The sequence below is a fragment of the Uloborus diversus genome, chromosome 7 (assembly GCF_026930045.1).
Source record: "Uloborus diversus isolate 005 chromosome 7, Udiv.v.3.1, whole genome shotgun sequence".
Lineage (NCBI taxonomy): Eukaryota > Metazoa > Arthropoda > Arachnida > Araneae > Uloboridae > Uloborus > Uloborus diversus.
In genome coordinates this window covers 117,905,174-117,923,028 of record NC_072737.1, presented here as the reverse complement: position 1 = coordinate 117,923,028, position 17,855 = coordinate 117,905,174, and the positions used below count along the sequence as shown (strand labels likewise).

Here is a 17,855-nt window from a genome sequence, read left to right as displayed (position 1 = left end):
AAACCATTGTAAATTTTGTTTCAGGAATAAATTAATTTCCATTTATAATTTAAATTTATTTAACAGTTGAATGGCAATACTACATATTAAACTAGATTAGTGTTCCTGCTAGGCCATTTTTGAATGGCGCAGCGCCCTGTCCTTCTTTTACATTGCCAAGTACGTCTCGCCCTTTTCAAAAATAACAATATGCGCCAGATGCTTTTAAGATGCCTCAAGCATCGTTTGGACCCGCTGCGATATTGGGGCAATTTTATTTGTCCAGCGATCGTCTGTAATTATGCTCATGTCTTGTCATTGTCCCCAGAATTTCACACTGAAAACGGCCATAATTTTAGAGATGATTCTTTTCTAAAAAAGTTAAATTTATAGTGTTGAGAATGAAAACATAACTTTTAAAATTAGATTTGTCTGTAAAGTAAAAAAAAAATATAACAAAGTGAAAAAAATAATTTTTTTCTTCATGTGCAGCTTACCTAGTATAGCAAGAATTGAAAATAAATAAATTAATATTTAATGGTTGGTTACCTTTTTCTTTTTTATTAATATTCCACTAAGAGTGGAACTCTATATTCAATGAAAATTTTCATAATATTATTTCAGGATCAAAAGAACACCTTGCAGTTGACTCCTTTTATCACCTAAACCATGAAATCCCAAAAATTTTAACAGACAGTAAAACTTAAACCATTTGAGGTTCTCCAAAAGCATTTTTTTATACCTAAAGAATAACTATGCCAAGCTTCATTAAAATTTGAGACTGAGGGTGTCGAACCATTCTTTTGATTGATTTTGCATGGAAGGAGCAAACTAGTAAAATAAATAATTAAAATCATGAATTAACCAAGCAGATAAAAGGTGGCATATGTTAAAAAATCTTCCAACATTAAAAACAATTGAAATATTTGCAGGAAGCAAAAGGATTGAAATCTTAAAGCATATAATCTTTGGCTAAGTACATTTTTGATGATGACATGTTATGTTTCCGAAAAAGATGTGTTTGTTAAAATTGCAGAGGATGAAGATTTGAGAGGGGAAAATCAAAAGTATGAGAAAACAGGGACCAAAATGTTAAGAGAGATCTGAATCTTTTCAGATTTTAAGAGAAATAGGAGAGAAGGAGAAAAGGTGTTAAAAACCAACTGAGACAGCCGGAATTCTGGCAAAAATCATTAAAATCTCATCCCTGTAACCAGTGGCGGATCTAGCCGATCATTTTGGAAGGGGCCATTTGGAATTATTAAACACTTACTTTGGATTTTTGTCCTAACTGTCACTTTTCAAACAGTGCCAAATCATTGATTTTTCCAAAAAAATACTGCCCATACCCGTCTTTAAATTTTTATGCCAACTTAGAATTTAAAAATAACAATAGAAATAGGGGGAATTTATAAAATTTAAGATAAGATTGGTAATAAAAAATTTTTCATTTATAATTTATTGCTTTAAAGAAATGGACATCAATTTTTAGTTACCTTCGAGGGCATTTATGGAGAAGCATAGGAATAAGGGGCAATCCTCCAGAAAAGTTTCAAAATTAAAGCCATAAAACACAAATTTAGGTTCTCTTTGATCTTGTATAGGTGTGCTCAGAGAACAGCAGCATCCATAGATCGTCCTTGTGTCCTAAGATTGTCCATCGTTTGCGTCAAGAAATGATGTATACGATGAAGCAAAATTTTAGAAATAAAATAGTTTTGTTTCAAGAAGAGGAATGTAAATTCTCTCTCATTTAAAACTTAAAATTTCTATTAAAGTAACACTCATGTGTTATTTTTTAAATTTTCCTCATAATATTTTCTTTCTTTTTTTTCTTTTAAAAAAAATTCCTACATTCACAAGGTTTTGGGAGGGGCCATGGCCCCCCTCTAGATCCACCCCTGCCTGTAACAAAAGAATAAGTTATTGTAGATGCACACATGGAGATCACTTGATTGTAAGAATTATTAATTCTAATATCCTCAGTTATACTATTTCTTTTATTATTTCTCAGCGTTGTATAACAGAGGACTACTGTAATCAAGTTTGTTAACTCGGGTCACAGATAAGAATTTAAAATAAGAAAAAGCTAAAAGGAAATAAGCGCAAATAAAAGCATAAAGAAAAAAGCAAAACTTGTGGAAATTAAAGCAACTATTTTTGAGCTTGTAGTCTGCTTTCCACACAGGATGCTTTTGGCTGACATTTCACCATGCAGGCCTCAGGAGTCTTCTAAGCAATGCTGCGAAAAAGCCAGAGATATATCAACTGAAACAACAGCCAGAAGCATTCTGGATAAATCATGGCCTGCAATCCTTTACAATAGTTACATTAATTATGCTAATTGTGAAACCTTCTGTTCTTAAAGAGGAATTAAAAATTTTTGCTATCATAAAGCTTGACCTTAGGGAAAGGGTATCTAGCCTCCACCTTTTGAAAACACTCCTCGATGACAGATGGTTGTAAGACATTTAAGAAATATTTTTATCAAATGATAAAGTAATTTAAATAACTTCTTGACTATGGAGCTTAGTTTCTCAACTTAAGTTAATACCTATAACACACTTATATAAAATAGTTATAGAAAAGTAAAAGGCATATATAAAAAAAGACAAATTCAACAATCACACATACATATAACATACAACACAACAAAATTTATACAAAAGATAACAACACTAAATACAATTTTTAAGCAATTAATAATATAATATTGAAGGAAAATAATTTAAGAGTTTGAGTATAAAATTTTCAATTTTTGTGATAGAGGACAACAGTTGAATTAGTTCCAATGTTGTAAGGACCAAATAAAACATAAAAAACTGTAATAGGGATTTAGCATGTTAAAAAACAATATAAAAGGATTTAAGCACTTAAGAAAATTGAGTGTGCTTAAAATCTTGATTTTATATTGTAGAGGGGTCATTCTTCAAAAAGTGTTAACTTTTAAGTCATAGGCCTTTTACAGTAAAAACTTTAAGGAACAATTCATTTAACAATGATTTTTAATTTCATCAAAAATATATCTATTTAAACCTGCCAACAATTTTTTAATAATTATTTTTATTGTAGTATATTTTTGATCCCCAACATGTGAATTCTCACCTCCATGGCATGTCACACACTTTGTGTGACTGCTTATGTTGCTTAATAACTAGTTTCATTAAAAGTACATACTTATTTATTTATTGTTCCCTTCACAAGTGTCTCAAATACTAATTGTTTAAGTACATTTTATTGTTTAATATTGTGTTTTAGTTCATTTTAGAAGGACAAGGGGTCATGTCACACAATAAATTCTCAATTCGGTTACACAAACACAAAATGCCATTCCTCAATGACATGGAGGTAATGAAAATTCATCAAATTTTATTTTCTATGATACAGAAGATACAGTTGAAGTTTTGAGATTTTTGTCAAAAAACAAGAAGATTGATTTTGCTTTTAAAACTTAGTGTGGTTATTCTAACTTTTCACCTCTGTGAACTTGAATTTCGGGGATGTGAATTAATGTAAAAAAAGTGAACATGTTTTCATATGTTAACATGTGCAGATTATAGCAATGAAGAAAAAAATTTTCCATGAAAAATGTATCTATTAGGCCTATATTAAGGGAAAGATCCTCACTTCTGTGAATCTCACCTCCGTGACAAACCTTATCAATCATTATTTCTAAGGTGAAAATAACCGATGGAGGGGAAATACATCAGTAATCGACATTCTACCAAAATTATAAATTACCAGTATATCCTCAAATTTACTAAATACTATTTTTAACATACATTTGAAACTACTGATTAAGCCATACTTTATTTAAGAGAGCTGAATATTACATTTCTACTAATCATTAAAATAGCTGATTGTTTCCACAATAAATAAAATTACTACTTTAATATTAAATTAGCCTTGATTTTTAAATATTAAAAGTTTTTTCTTTTTTTAAATTTCCGTGAACAAGGCATTTTTTAATTATTTTATTTACGAGTAAAATAATTAGAACTTAGCTGGGCCATTGTTTATGGTTAACCATAAACAATGGCCCAGAAAGTAGGTAACACTGAGAAATGTAGGTAACACTTTCATGTAAGAATGAAAAAAAAAAAAAAAAGAAAACAAAAGGTTCTGATATTGAAAAATATTTGTGTTCAAAAGTTACTTTTTCTGGAGAATGACCCAGAGATGAGTCTTGAAAATCCAAGGTGATTGGGGTTGACGCAACCTAGGATTACTGAAAACTTGGATTATCCAAACCATTCTTAGCAATTAATAATAATCACTAAACCGACAAAAGAAGAACTGAAAGTTTTGTACTCATTGAAAATTTCCCACTCAATTCTCAACTAAAATTTCCATTTTCACTAGCCATGAATTTAATTTTCCAAGTTTTTGTTGATGCCTGCATGCATTTATGTGTGTACAAACTTGTGGACACCCCCCCCCCCCAAAAAAAAATTGTTTTAGCTGTAACCAGTCCATTTTGACAAGTTCTGTAGAGACTTTGTTCTGTCTCTTTCAGTCACTTATTACATGATGCAGCGTTTTATTATTTTACTGCACAAACTTAAAGAAGTTTTATGATAGCATAAGATTCCCACTTTCAGATTTAAACTTAAATTATTTCTTAGTTAATAAATAATGGCTATGTTTCATAGGAATGAAAGGAAGCAATGTGGTGTCAGCCTCAGATATCTTCTCGTTCAGTCCAATAATGTATTGGAGATTTTACAAAAGAAAAAAACTTTGAATTTTAAGATATTTCTCTCTTTTTTTAGGCACTTAAAAAGGTAAAAAAAAGAGAAGTGGTTCAAAATGGCAGTGACAATCTATGAAAGTCTTCATTTTGGATGCCTTGGACTTAAATAAAAATTACTTGATATTTCACAGCAATTACTGAACATTCATAAATATAGATGATTTCTAATTATGGTCAGTTTATTCTATTTGAAAAATTAATTTGTTTCACATGAGGTTCATTAATTTATTTACTAACAACTGTGCAGCAAAAACAACCCTCTCAAAATGCTCCAGACACCATTCTTGCTGATCCTTAAGTAAAATAGCCCACTTTTCAACTATGACCAGTTTTCTCCCATCATATCCCTCTTTTTGGCTATGGTGCTCCTCAGTTTTTTCCAACTTTTGACAGCTTCAAAGCGATTATTTGAGACTTGGATTTTTGAGACTCTACTGCATTCGTATGGTGCTGACAAAACCAGGCAAAAGAGTTGAAAAATCATTTCTAAGGAAATACAGTTAAATTTCCATACATTTTGGAAAGAAAAACAGCTTTACATGAAATCCTAATAAATACAAGAGTAAAAATATACAAGCCCAGGATTTTTCAAACCGTGCATAAAACGAATTGATGAGACAATTCTTAGACTTTTTTGCAACATGCATAACTGAAAACTTTGAAATGAGTGAAATTAGTGAGACTTGGCAAGAATAAGTTCAATGATAAAAATTTGGATGTCAAAAGAATTTTACAAAAACAAGTAAGGATTTTTCAAATTATATCTCTACAGAACCAAAATTTGGCCTTCGAAAACATGGCATGGCCCAAAATCTTTATACTGAAACTATTGTTATTACTTCACTGAAGTCACCTACAACTTTAAGGCTTAAAAAAATGATTTAAAAGAATTATAAGTTAGGTAAAAGGGATGATAAACATTGCAAGCAGCAAGAAAAACCATTTAAAAAAAAAGGTACATTTTATTGTATTTCTCGAGCAAGAAAATGAAATAAAAATGTTTATGTTTTTATTAAATTGCAATGCATAAACGGAAATGTGCATATTTATTCATTAGTATTAGTAGTGTACTATAAGTATTTCTATAACTATTGTTAATTTATTGCATTTAAGCTTATTTTTGGATTTTTCACTTGTGATTTCACCTTGCGCGAAAATTTTGTTGTCCCCTTTGGCGGTGTATAAGTGAGAGGTCACTGTATTTCATTCCTGATCTGAAGAATGTAAAAAAATATAATGTGCCAGATCTTTCTGTACTTCCTTTGCTGAAATTTTGGATAGATGTTGAAACCTATTTCAAAAATTTTTTTTCCCAACACATCTTTGACAATACTGAATTTTCACTGCAATAATTGGAAAAGACCGAAGCTTTACCAAAACAAATTTCATTCTATTCCAAATCATTCAGCATTAAGTTTTAATTTCATCAATATGTCAGGAAGAAACAGGATGATTGTTAATTGGCTGTTAAAAATTTCAAATCAGTAAATGAATTTGTCAGTAAAGCGACAGGCTCTCAGCATTTTTACAATCAAGCAAATATTTTCACTAGGAAGATTTTACATTTGTACTAAGCAAAGAATACTTAGTGTTTGGTTACATATATCATTTTACATGTTTAACACTTGAAAGTTAATTATGGACATTGCCACAGTTACTATAAAAATGGAAATAGCATTAGAAAGTTTTTTTTTTTTTTTTTAATTGAAGAAAACAATTGTCTAATATACAAACAACCGTTGTAGAAAATAACTAAATGATTTCAGTTTTTAAAGTCATGTTTTTAATGCGTCGAATAACAAAATGGAGGTAAAAATAAATAAATAAATGCTAGCTAGAATATCTCATTTTTAAAGCAAGTTCAAGTGATTTTACGATAACACATAGGCATATCACTTTAACTGATACATGATGAAAACTGTTAAACTTCAGTATATGAAAATTCTAGTGTACTGGTTTTCTATGTGAAACAATAATGTCAAAAAAAAAAATAAATAAACAGATACATTTAATGATAACAGAATAACCAAATCTTACTTTATTCTGAAATTAAATTAATTTTTTTCAGTATGTCTACCTGAAAAGAATTGAGATATTTCTTCTTTTGAACAGCCAAACGGTAAACCACGAAGCCGAACACAACCATCATTGAGTGAATCTTCTTGATGAGCACCACTGCGCTTAATAACCCAGTCCATTTCACTCTTTTTTGATTTAAAGACTATAAAGAAAGTAAGTTTGAAGTTGTTTTTTTACAACAAATTTTAAATTCTGAATTAATTAGCAGCATTAGTACTTACAAAAGAAAAAAAAATCTAGCTGAAAGAGGATTTTAAACATTTCCACCAACCAAGTACAGAAAGTAAACAGAATGAGTACAAATTATGGAAGAAACCAAATTAAAAATTATATTAAAAAAAAAAAAAAAATTAATTCCAGATTTTTGTTTTACACATACATATATGTGTATATATATACATATCTGCACAATCTAAAGGTCAAGATTCAGGAAATTTCTAAGTGGCCAGTGGCCACTAGACCCAAAAAACTTGGTGACCACCACTGTCGACAGGTATTGAACTACAAAATGAGAGAGGAGTTTTTACTACTTTCATGAAAAAACAGATAAATAGAATTTTACAGAATTACATTTTAAAAGCTATAAACATGCATTTTTCCCCCAAAATAAATAGATAAATAAATCCAGGCCTGGATCCGCATAACCGCAGACCCCGCAATGCGGGAGGGCCTACGAGCCTTAAGGGGCTCAACGGCTCAAGAAATCGAAGACAAAATGGAAACAAACTAGCACTAAGACTTATTAATGTTACAAATATATACTGCTGGCCTCTGGGGAGGAGCCCTACAGATTTTGTTGTAAGGGGGCACAAAGTTTATAGATCCGGGCCTGAATAAATCAATGAAAAGTCAACAGAAAACTGCATTTCAGATGAAATGTACAAAAAATACAATTTCCTGATAAAATTTCACTTTTCCAGAAAATAACTAATTTTGTTTTTAAAAGCATAATTTCTGACCCTTTTTATGTTATTTTCAGTAGTTTGCACTGAGGTAGGTATCCCATTCTGTTTTTGGAAACTTAGGTATTTAAAGTCTTGTCTGCTTTCATCTTGCGAATGACCAAACATGGCGACTACGTGAAAAATTTAACATATGAAAGTTATTTAAATAATTAAAACCCCCTCAAAAAACAATAATTTAGATGAAAGAGTCAGTTTTTAGCACATTAGCGTCTAAGCAATATGTATAAAATAATATTCTGAAGATAAAATTTGAAGGAAAAAATTTTACATTCTTCAAGAAAATAATTAATTATTCAGGAGAAAAAAATACAGCACATTGTGTAATGTTCAATATTGCAATAGACACCCACTTCTATTTTTGGAAACTTAGGCACTTAAAGAATCTTGTCTACTTCCATCTTGGAAGTGACCAAATATGGTGACTGCGTTAAAAATTAAGACTTAGGTTAGTGAATTTGTAGCATAAAAATAATTATAAAGTGTAAAATCCTCCTTAAACATCAATTTAATTGAACTGTTATAGCTTTTAGCACATTAGCGTCCAATGCAATAAGGATAAGATGGAATTTAAAATACAAAATTTTTCATTTCTCAAGGAAACTTTTAAATAATAAAAAAATAAATAAAATGCTTTATAGCCTATTTTGCGTTTTAGTTTGCATTTGCATAAACATCAAATTCTGCTTTGTTTTTGCAAACTTAAGCACTTAAGTACTTTGCCTACTTCCCCATCTTGTGAGTGACCAAATATGGCGTCTATGTTTAAGACGTAACTGTATTGCTGTTCTGGTCAAAAAACGATCTTCCTTGATGTGTTAATCTTCAGGCGCATGCTTCAAAGCGATTTATTTTTTCTTTCACCCTCTTGAGTTTGTGCATGATTCCTGTTTATCCCAAGATTTTTTTCTTAGGAACAACAGGGCCTGAGGACATTTTTTTAGGTCGCAACGTGGCGAGCGGCGACAGTGAATCTTGACCTTTAGCACAGTCAAAAATTTAGCTTATCGAAAACATGCAGTCGATACTCAATTTAATTACCATCTCTGTCTCACAGAAAAAGGTCTTTATAACCAGTATTTGTTATAAGAGGTAGAATTAAAAAATATATATAAACGTGCATCATGCATATTCCGTTGCTTCAATAAAATTGGCACTTTTTCAAAAATTCCAGTAAGATGCTCAAATGTTTTTTTTTATCATAGGATTTTCTGAAAAAATATGGGTACAAAATATTGTAACAAAATGTTATACACACTTTAAAGTGGAAAATACAGGGAAAAATTTATTACAGGCTTACATATCATTTATTTTCTGAAGATAAAATCAGAACCTTTTTAGCACACATGATATTTGTAGCACATGATTTTCCATTTCAGTTATAAATGATAAATAGTGTTTTTCTTGCCTTTCAAAGAAACAATTAAAAGTCCCTTGAGCATTTGAAACATTTTTCATACCAGGAACTTTCCTCTTCTTCTTCATCTGCTCATCATTAATTTGTTTTTGTGCACAATATCAAGAGATGGTTCATCTTCTGACAGATGTTTGACACATTTTAAATCATTATCGATTTTAGCATGACTGTCAAAGCTTAACACTTCATCCAATTTTATTTTCTTAGAAATTTTTTACAGCATTTCATCTTGAAATGCATGACCAATCACTTCAGCAGAAGATTTCGTTTCCTTTTGCTTTTTAAAATCAGCATGATGTAAGCAATTCTTGACGGTCTTCAAAAAATTGATTCCATCCTGCTTTAGAGAGATGCAAAGCTGTAAGGATATCCACTTAGTAATCTTCACCTTTGTGAAGTGCAGAAATAAATTCTTAAAAACCATGTGATTCATACACCAAGCTGCAAATACATCTATCAAAACTTATTTTCTTAGGAATCCGGGAACTTTACATTTTTCCTCCCTTTATTTTTTCTGTGATGTGGTGATTGGTAATACTAAATGACCTATACAATATATTATACTGTAAAAACATATTTTAAGTATAAAAAAAAAACTATTTTAATTTGATAACTTGGAAATATTTGGACATAAATGAGCAGTTCATACATGATTGACAGCTGAAGTAGTTAATTTATAGACAATCTACACACACAAATTTTCAATACATACAAACATACGCTTTGTACATTAACTTATGTAACTTGCCTAAACACGTGCAAAAGCATTATCTACATAGTTGAAAGGAAAAAAAAGGTGCATTTTTCATTTCTTGCTTCAGTGTAGTTTTAAGAAAATGAACTCACACAGTAGTACTATAGTTCTGGTGGTGACACAGCATGTGGCGTACTGAAATACTTTACTCAAATACACAATAAAAATAGAAAGAACTTTCTTAATTTATGTAATCACGAAACGGATGTCAACTTGAGAGCTGAATGGCATTTCTATGCAATATCATACAGTAATGGACATTGTAACGGAATCAGAAGAGCCCTAAAAAGAATTGATACTATAAGACTAGCTAGCAAAGAACTACTAGAAGTTACATTTTAATTCTTACAGAGATGTATACCTTCTGCATTTTTTGCTACTAAACATTGCATGTATCCTTGTGAGCATTCAGTATATTAAACTAGCTGAAAAGGGGAGAAAGGTTTGACTCTGCAAATAAAATTCCCAATACAACATTTAATCACTGATTTATGCCACCGTATTTAAATACTATCACTGTAAAATTATTGTCCCCTAGCAATCAATATAAAGAATAGTGTGTTACTAAAAAGACTATCAAAAGAAAATGTCCATTGTAGTCAAAAAAGTTATTACATAGCTTGTGTTGATCACTAACTTTAGAACCCCTGTCATTGTCTTCCTCCTAGTACATTTTCAATATCAAATTATGAATGTGCCTTGGTAAAGCATTCCAAAACGCCATATACTTGAGTCACCATTACAACTTACTAGGTGACTACTAGGCGAGTTCATTTTTTCAAAACAACACTCAAACAAGAAATAAAAAATGCACTTCTTAAAATTTAAATTTTGTATATATAATGCTTTTGCATATGTTTAAGGCAATTTAGATATGTTAATGTACAGAGCATATATTTGTGTGTATTGAAAATTTGTGTGTGTAGATAGTCTATAAGTTAACTACTTAAGCTGTCAATCAAGTATGAACTGCTCATTCATATCCAAATATTTCTAAGTTATCAAATTAAAATAGTTTTTTTTATACTTAAAATATATTTTTACAGTATAATATATTGTATAGGTCATTTAAGAAAGTGCAATGAAGTTTGGCCAAGAAATTTTATTTTTAATTCCATCCCCTTTTGGTTTACAGGGGTCGAAAAATGTCATTTTTCTGATCTTTCAGGGGCTGTAACCAATAAAGGGTAAGCAAACACACAACAACAGTTACATATTCTTATTAGCATGGTTCCAATGATTAGTTTTTGCTGCATTTCATTTTGTGTTTCCATCCCCTACGCGAGTTATCCCCCTTTGATATGAGTAAAAATTTTACATTTGACCTTGAACTTTAGCCTATTGCCATTATTTTAATTATTAAGTTACAGCCACGTAACTCAGCATGTAAGACTATCATTTTATGCACTTCAACATCCAAGCATAAAATTAACTGCCAAAATGTAATTCAAATAAATTTTGGCCAAAATGCAAAGGTCTAAGAGTCCCATTTTTGACTGCGAAAATCACTTTTGATGACCTCTAAAAAATCAAGGGTTAGAGAAAAAATAAAAGTGGTTTTAAACATCATTCATATGCATCTTTTTGGGATATGAGTTTCAAAAAAATTAAAAATGGTCAAGCGCACTCATCCGTTGAATCTGTATGGAATGACCCTATTATTAAATGATAAAGTTCTTGTTACTACCATTTCAAATACTAATTGATACCTACTAATATTCATTGCAGTATTTATTTGCTTAATATGTTTGATAGCAAATAAATACACTGCAGTATTTATTTGCTTATTTGCTTAAGCTTATTTGTATTTCAACTGCTTTGTACAGTTAGTCAAGTCCATGTGGGGCAAAGTGAAATAGTTCATTTCATTTACTTATTCAATCTTTTATCAAATCACTTACATATTCTTTCATTATTTATTTCATTTGCATTCCATTTAATAATTATCTTATTTACTTATTCACTTAGTTATTTCCTTATTCATTCACTATTTTATTAACTAATTTTTTTCTCTAATTACCTTACTTATTTATTCCTTTATTGTTTCATTTCTTTTCATTCATTCGTTATTTCCTCATTTATTTGGTCAAAAATTAAATAAAGTATTTCATTTTTCACATTGCCCCATGAAATTAGTATGTTGTGGCCATCATGAAACTTTCTTCTAATTCTAATCCTTACCCATGCTTGACGAGTAAACAATATTTTTCAACAAACACAAAATTACACACGCCAAAACTTAACGACCATCCCAATTCCCCGATTTATCTCAAAAGCAAATCAAAGAATGAAAATTGAAAATTATTTTAAAAGCCTTGCTTAAAATAGTTACAAACATCTATTTGTTAACAAACACAAGATGGCAACAGTTGAAAAGTTAAAATCAACATGATTTTCTGGTCATTTTCTAACAATTAAAATCATACCAAATATGCAGACGACAGTCTATTACAATTTATCTTTCTTATTGTTGCAATTATAAAGCTATTTTTATTAACACAAAAAAAAAAATCAGCCCCCCATGGAGCAATTGGCGCCAAAATTGAACTAACGTCTGTTTACATGTGGATTCATATTTATTCCAAATTTCATCCAGAATGCAGCATTACTTTTTGAGATATGGCACTCACGATGGAAAAAAAAGAATGTTTGATTGTGCCACCTTCTTTTCAGCTGTTGACGCCAAAATATACTCATCTCTTATACCCTGTAAAGGCTACTTGTCGATAAATTGTTTGATTCTCTTCATTATTTCTTAAGATACAGCAGTCACAATTGACGACAAAAAAGTCTATAGCTCAACCCCCATTTGAGCTATTGACACCAAAATTGAATCAGCACCTGTACCTGTTAGGGACAACATATGGACCAAATTTTGTTTAATTCTACCTGTTACTTCCTAGGTAATAGCAGGCATGCATAACTCAAGAAACATCCCATTGCTCTATCCCCTTTCGAGGAATTCACGTCAAAAACCAATGGGTACAAGATCATATAGGGCACATATGTTTACCAAATTTCGTTCGATTTCATGCGGTAGTTTTTGCTGTAGAGCGGCCACCAAAAACTGGTCACACACATATGTGACACACACACAGACAGACATTTTCCAAAAACGGTCGAAATGGACTGAGCACAGTTCCTCAAAACGTTTGACTCGCAAAATTCGAAACTCGAAAATTTGCATGAATCCAATACTTTCTTCTAAATATTAGATATAGAAGAAAGTAAAAAGAAGAAAAAATTTCCACTTATTTTTGGATGTACGAATTTACTGCCAAAAATTTTAAGTAATTTTTGAATGCATGTTTTAGTCTTATTACAGTAAAATCCCTCTAATACAGACACTAACAGGACAAATTTTTTGATCTGCAATAGAGGTGTGTCTGCAGGACAGGACAGGGGTTTAATAATGTTATTTGCCTTAATCAAGGAATTAAAAATTGTCTGCATTTGAGGGGTGTCCATTAGGAGGAGTTTTAATGTATATTGTTCTTTCTACAAGTACCATGATTTTCAGAACAAATTTCCAACCTGTTTTTAAAAAAGTAAGTTGTCTTAACTTTTTTACTTTAACCCCACATTCTCCTACTTGACTTAATTAACGTGTATTATAATTTTGTAAATTCAAGAGTTTTTACAAGTTGGGGGGGGGGGGGGGAGATTTCATTTTAATGCTGAAAAATCACAAGAAAGTTTGAACTGGCCCAAAGTTACCCTAAATGACTATAAAGGGAGGACCAGACAAAGTTTATTTTCTGATTTGATCTTCCAGTGCTTTAAGGGTGTCTTCCCCAAATTTGTGCACTGAAAAAGAGAAAAACCAAGAAAAATCCTTTCAAAAAATTCGACTACTGTCAAGCAACGCTTAACAATTACTTCACTTTTACAAGCAGGGATGCGGGGGGACAATGACTGCACAGGATGCTCTGGTTCTGAGACAAATACATTGCTGCAGGGCAACAAGTTTCGAAAAATTTGATCAAAAGTCAACACTAAAAAGTTTATCTAGAGTGAAATATAACTTAAAGTAATTTTTGAAACATGAATGCTTAAACCAATTAAATATATTTATACCTTCAATATATCGATGACCCATGTGATCATTATGTTTTTCTAAAGCTTTTGCTAAGTCCTCTTCTCCGTCTACTTCAACGTAGGCTTCTCCACTGGGGCGACCTTCTCGAGATAGAGTCATGTGAATGCCGTCTGATCCACTTTTTATATTTACTTCTAAACACAAAAACAAGAAAAAAAAAGTTGAACCCTAAAAACTGGTAAGTCATAGTCTTGACAAGAGTAGGTACTTGGTATGTTTTACAACTTTTAGTTCAGAGCTTTTTGAAGAAAAAGTTTAAAAAAAAAAATCTTATGCCTGTCTGTGGCATTTCTGCCATTAATCGATGAACAGCCCAATACAGGGTTCATACTCTATTTGAATGACAAAATTCCATGACTTTTCCAAGACTTTTTCATGACTCCAATGAAAATTTTCATGACCCTGTTACATGAAGAAAATAGCACTATTTAATCTCAAACTTACTAGTTTTTGGAAATGAGCATTAACAAAACGTCTATATGAATACCACAGCCTCATTGAAGCACTTGCTCGTAATGGAAAAAATACAAGTGTACACTTAAAAAACTAAACTATTCTTATTTGTAAGACAAATAAATACTTTTGTGCTGAACAGTAAAGTAAGAAAAAACAACGTCAAAAAAGCACAAATTGCCAATAACAGCAGACAAGTGTTTCGCCGTTACAGGGAACGCCTTTTTCAATGCAAAAAATAATGAGTTTATGGATGAAAAGACATCCGACAAAAGATGCTGTTACTTGCAATTTGTGCTTTTTTGACGTTATTTTTTTCTTACTTTACTATTCTTATTTGTGTTCATTATATAAATTTAAGTAACGTGAAAATGCAGTGAAAAAAATATGATGCTTAAATATGTAACTTTTTTTTTAATGAACAGGCAGAATGATATTGAATGGGACAAAGGTTGAATGAGTGAGTCATCAATAAATTTTTTCAGAAGTTTCAATAAATTTGCTTCAAAAGTTACCTTTTAGTGTCAACAGAGCATTTAATCATCCACGTAACTTGACAGTATTTTGGTTCTTTCAAGTAAAGCCACATTGTTTAGTTCTTTTAAGTTTCTAAACCAGATCTTTTTTGATTCATTACTGAATGGTTTCTTCAATCTTCTGATTTAAAAGTATACTTGTTTTGTTTACTTATTTGCACATTTTCTAGTGTATATAAATTAATAGATTCAGAAATTCCAGAACATGTTAGATTCCTGACATTGAGCGTAGCAGTGGGTCGCATGGATTAGTTTTGCGGGCCGTATGTTGGGCACTACTCTTTTCGAGTATTAGAATTCTTCTTTTTCTGTATTCTATCGTCTGACTAAAGATCTTTATTTTCTAAAATCTTCAATAAATTAAGATAAACTCTGATAAATTTAACAATAAAGTTCTTACGAGTGATGGAATTGAACTTGGATGCAATTGAATTGCCTTTATTGAGTGGGCGTGGCAAAACCAAGAATGTGCAAGTTCGCTACTACAGAATATGAAACATAAGAAGTGTTGAAAATAACAGTTTATTCAAAATCAGTGATGTCCAAGCAGAAAAATCACATCGCAAAAAAAGGTAAGCGACTGCGACAGAAGTGGATGCAATGAGATTTCAAAATTCAGATATGATTTTGGGATCGTTCAATTTTTCGCTTTTAATAGCTTTTATGCACTATATATAGTGTTAAATCATTCAAGATTTCTTTAATGCTTTTTAAATTACCGTTACTTTCTCTTTGTCCAAGACATTTTTCCATGACTTGAAATAAATTTCCATGACTTTCAATAAAAATTTCAATTTTCCATGACTTTTCCAGGTCTGAAATTCGCTTAATTTTTTTCCATGACTTTCCAGGATTTCCATGACTTGTACGAACCCTGCCAATAAGATGAAGAAGTAGAACAATAATATGAAAAAAATTTAGCACCCTTAGAGTTGTTTAAAAGCTTAAAAATAATGGGGCACTTCCCCTGAGATTATCACTGTCTATCTTACCCTAGCGACACAGAAGTCAACAGGGTGAATCCTTTACTCCAATTCTATGCAGATGTTTTTGCAAATAGACCATGTCCAGTGACTACAGGAAAACAAGCCACTCCAACAGACCGAGGAAATGAACAGGGCCCAACTAACTCAAAGGGAGGTCCTAGGCCTACAATAATTTGGAAGCCCTCTGAAGACTATTAATTTGGTTACAAATTAATACTTTAGTCTTCAGTGTAATTTTTTAAAATGAAAGTGTAAATTTATTAAAATGAAAGATGTTACAGGACTGAAGTTTAGCACTGAAAACAGGACAAGGGGTCATTGTTTTAAGCTATTTAAATCTCAGGCTAACATAGGTATTAGGAAAAATTATTATTATAGCAGGGTAGTGGAACCTTGGAACAGTTTATCGGAAGAGGTGGTAATGAGCAAGGGAGTAGATAGTTTTAAGAGGGCCATTGATCTTCACTGGGGATTGTAAATTGACTAGGACCAGTCTAGCTGGGCCCAGAGCCAGTTGCTGGTCGTCACTTTTGTATTTGTATTAAGTTTATTTTCAGTGGGAAAATATTTGTAAGTAACAATTTGAATTCATTTTGTACTGTGGTACTATACTATAAGTTTTATTCTTTAAATGAAAAAATGTGTTTGTTTACCAATGGTCAAAGATGAAAATTGTTTACAACTCAGTTGCTGAACATTAAATCATTCGACCAAACTAATTATTTGGTTAGCTAGCCAAGTATGCAGCACACCAAATACCAAATGAATATTCAGCACATGAATAATTTAAATCCACATTATACTGCAAAATTACTTATTTTTGCAGTCCTGCTTTTTAGCCTGCGAGGCCAAAATTCAGACCTTGTGGAATGTATCGATTTTAAATAATAAATTAAATATTTTCATATAAAATGGCTGGCAAAATTTTACCTTTTCGCTTGCAAAATCCTTAACATCTTCATTTTTGTGCAAATTTTGGTTTGTGAAAATAAAGGCTTTTAAGGTAAGTTGACAAGTCAGAGTATTGGAAATAAAAATGAAAGTATTTGGAAAAGATCAAACTAGTAGAAGACAGAAAACTTTTACACACTATTAAAAGAGTGAACATCTTCTAAATTTGCATTTGATTAGCAAGCATTATAGTGTGTTTGACTTAAATTTAATTGTTTTAAGTGGTTGTGTGGGTGTTAAAAGACAATAAATACATTTAACCACGACATTTTTAGTAAGACTAAATGACTGCATCATTACCAGATAAAAAATTATGCTGATGTACAATACCAACATCAAGGACAAGGTTCAATCCTGGCATTATCATCCTTGTAAAACAGATAGATATGCATCAGATTACGAGAAATCTACAACAATACAGAAAATTAATACCTGAAAAAAATTTCTGAATTTCTTCCTTAGTAGCCGACCACGGTAAGCCACGTACACGAACAACATAGCCTTCATCTTCTGTTCCATCTGCTGACATATTCTGAAAAAGTAGCAATTTAAGATCAATCAGAAATGAAAATGTTTTCCATACACAGAACATTTTGGCAAAAAATATATAAGTTTCTCTCTTTACTAAAGACTTACAGGTTATTAGGAAAGTTTTGATGTTTTATTCTAGATTACACTACAGATGTAAAATTTCCAGAGCTTTTGAGGTGGTGATAGAAAATCATTTTTTGGGGGAGAAAAATTATTTTTCCAAAAAATAACTAGTTTTTTTTAATAGCGTTAAAGCATTTTAAATAATACACAATTCATACTCTTTCCCTTTTCAACACAGATACATTATCCAAATTAGCCTTTCTGTTTCAAACCTAGAAGTAGCTTTCCTCGT

At 31.1% G+C, this 17,855-nt stretch overlaps 1 protein-coding gene across 2 annotated transcripts in view; it reads right to left on the bottom strand.

Annotated features, from left to right (window-relative positions):
• The window catches only part of LOC129227035 (heterogeneous nuclear ribonucleoprotein H-like), a 47,878-nt gene that overhangs the window by 22,724 nt on the left and 7,299 nt on the right, over positions 1–17,855 (bottom strand). For both annotated transcript variants that reach the window (XM_054861670.1, XM_054861671.1), the window contains exons 2-4: positions 17,402–17,501; positions 14,022–14,177; positions 6,810–6,953 (exon numbers count right to left, since the gene is read on the bottom strand). In XM_054861670.1, coding sequence (XP_054717645.1) covers positions 6,810–6,953; positions 14,022–14,177; positions 17,402–17,498 — 397 coding nt within the window. In that variant the 5' untranslated portion in view covers positions 17,499–17,501. The remainder of the gene's footprint in view (positions 1–6,809; positions 6,954–14,021; positions 14,178–17,401; positions 17,502–17,855) is intronic.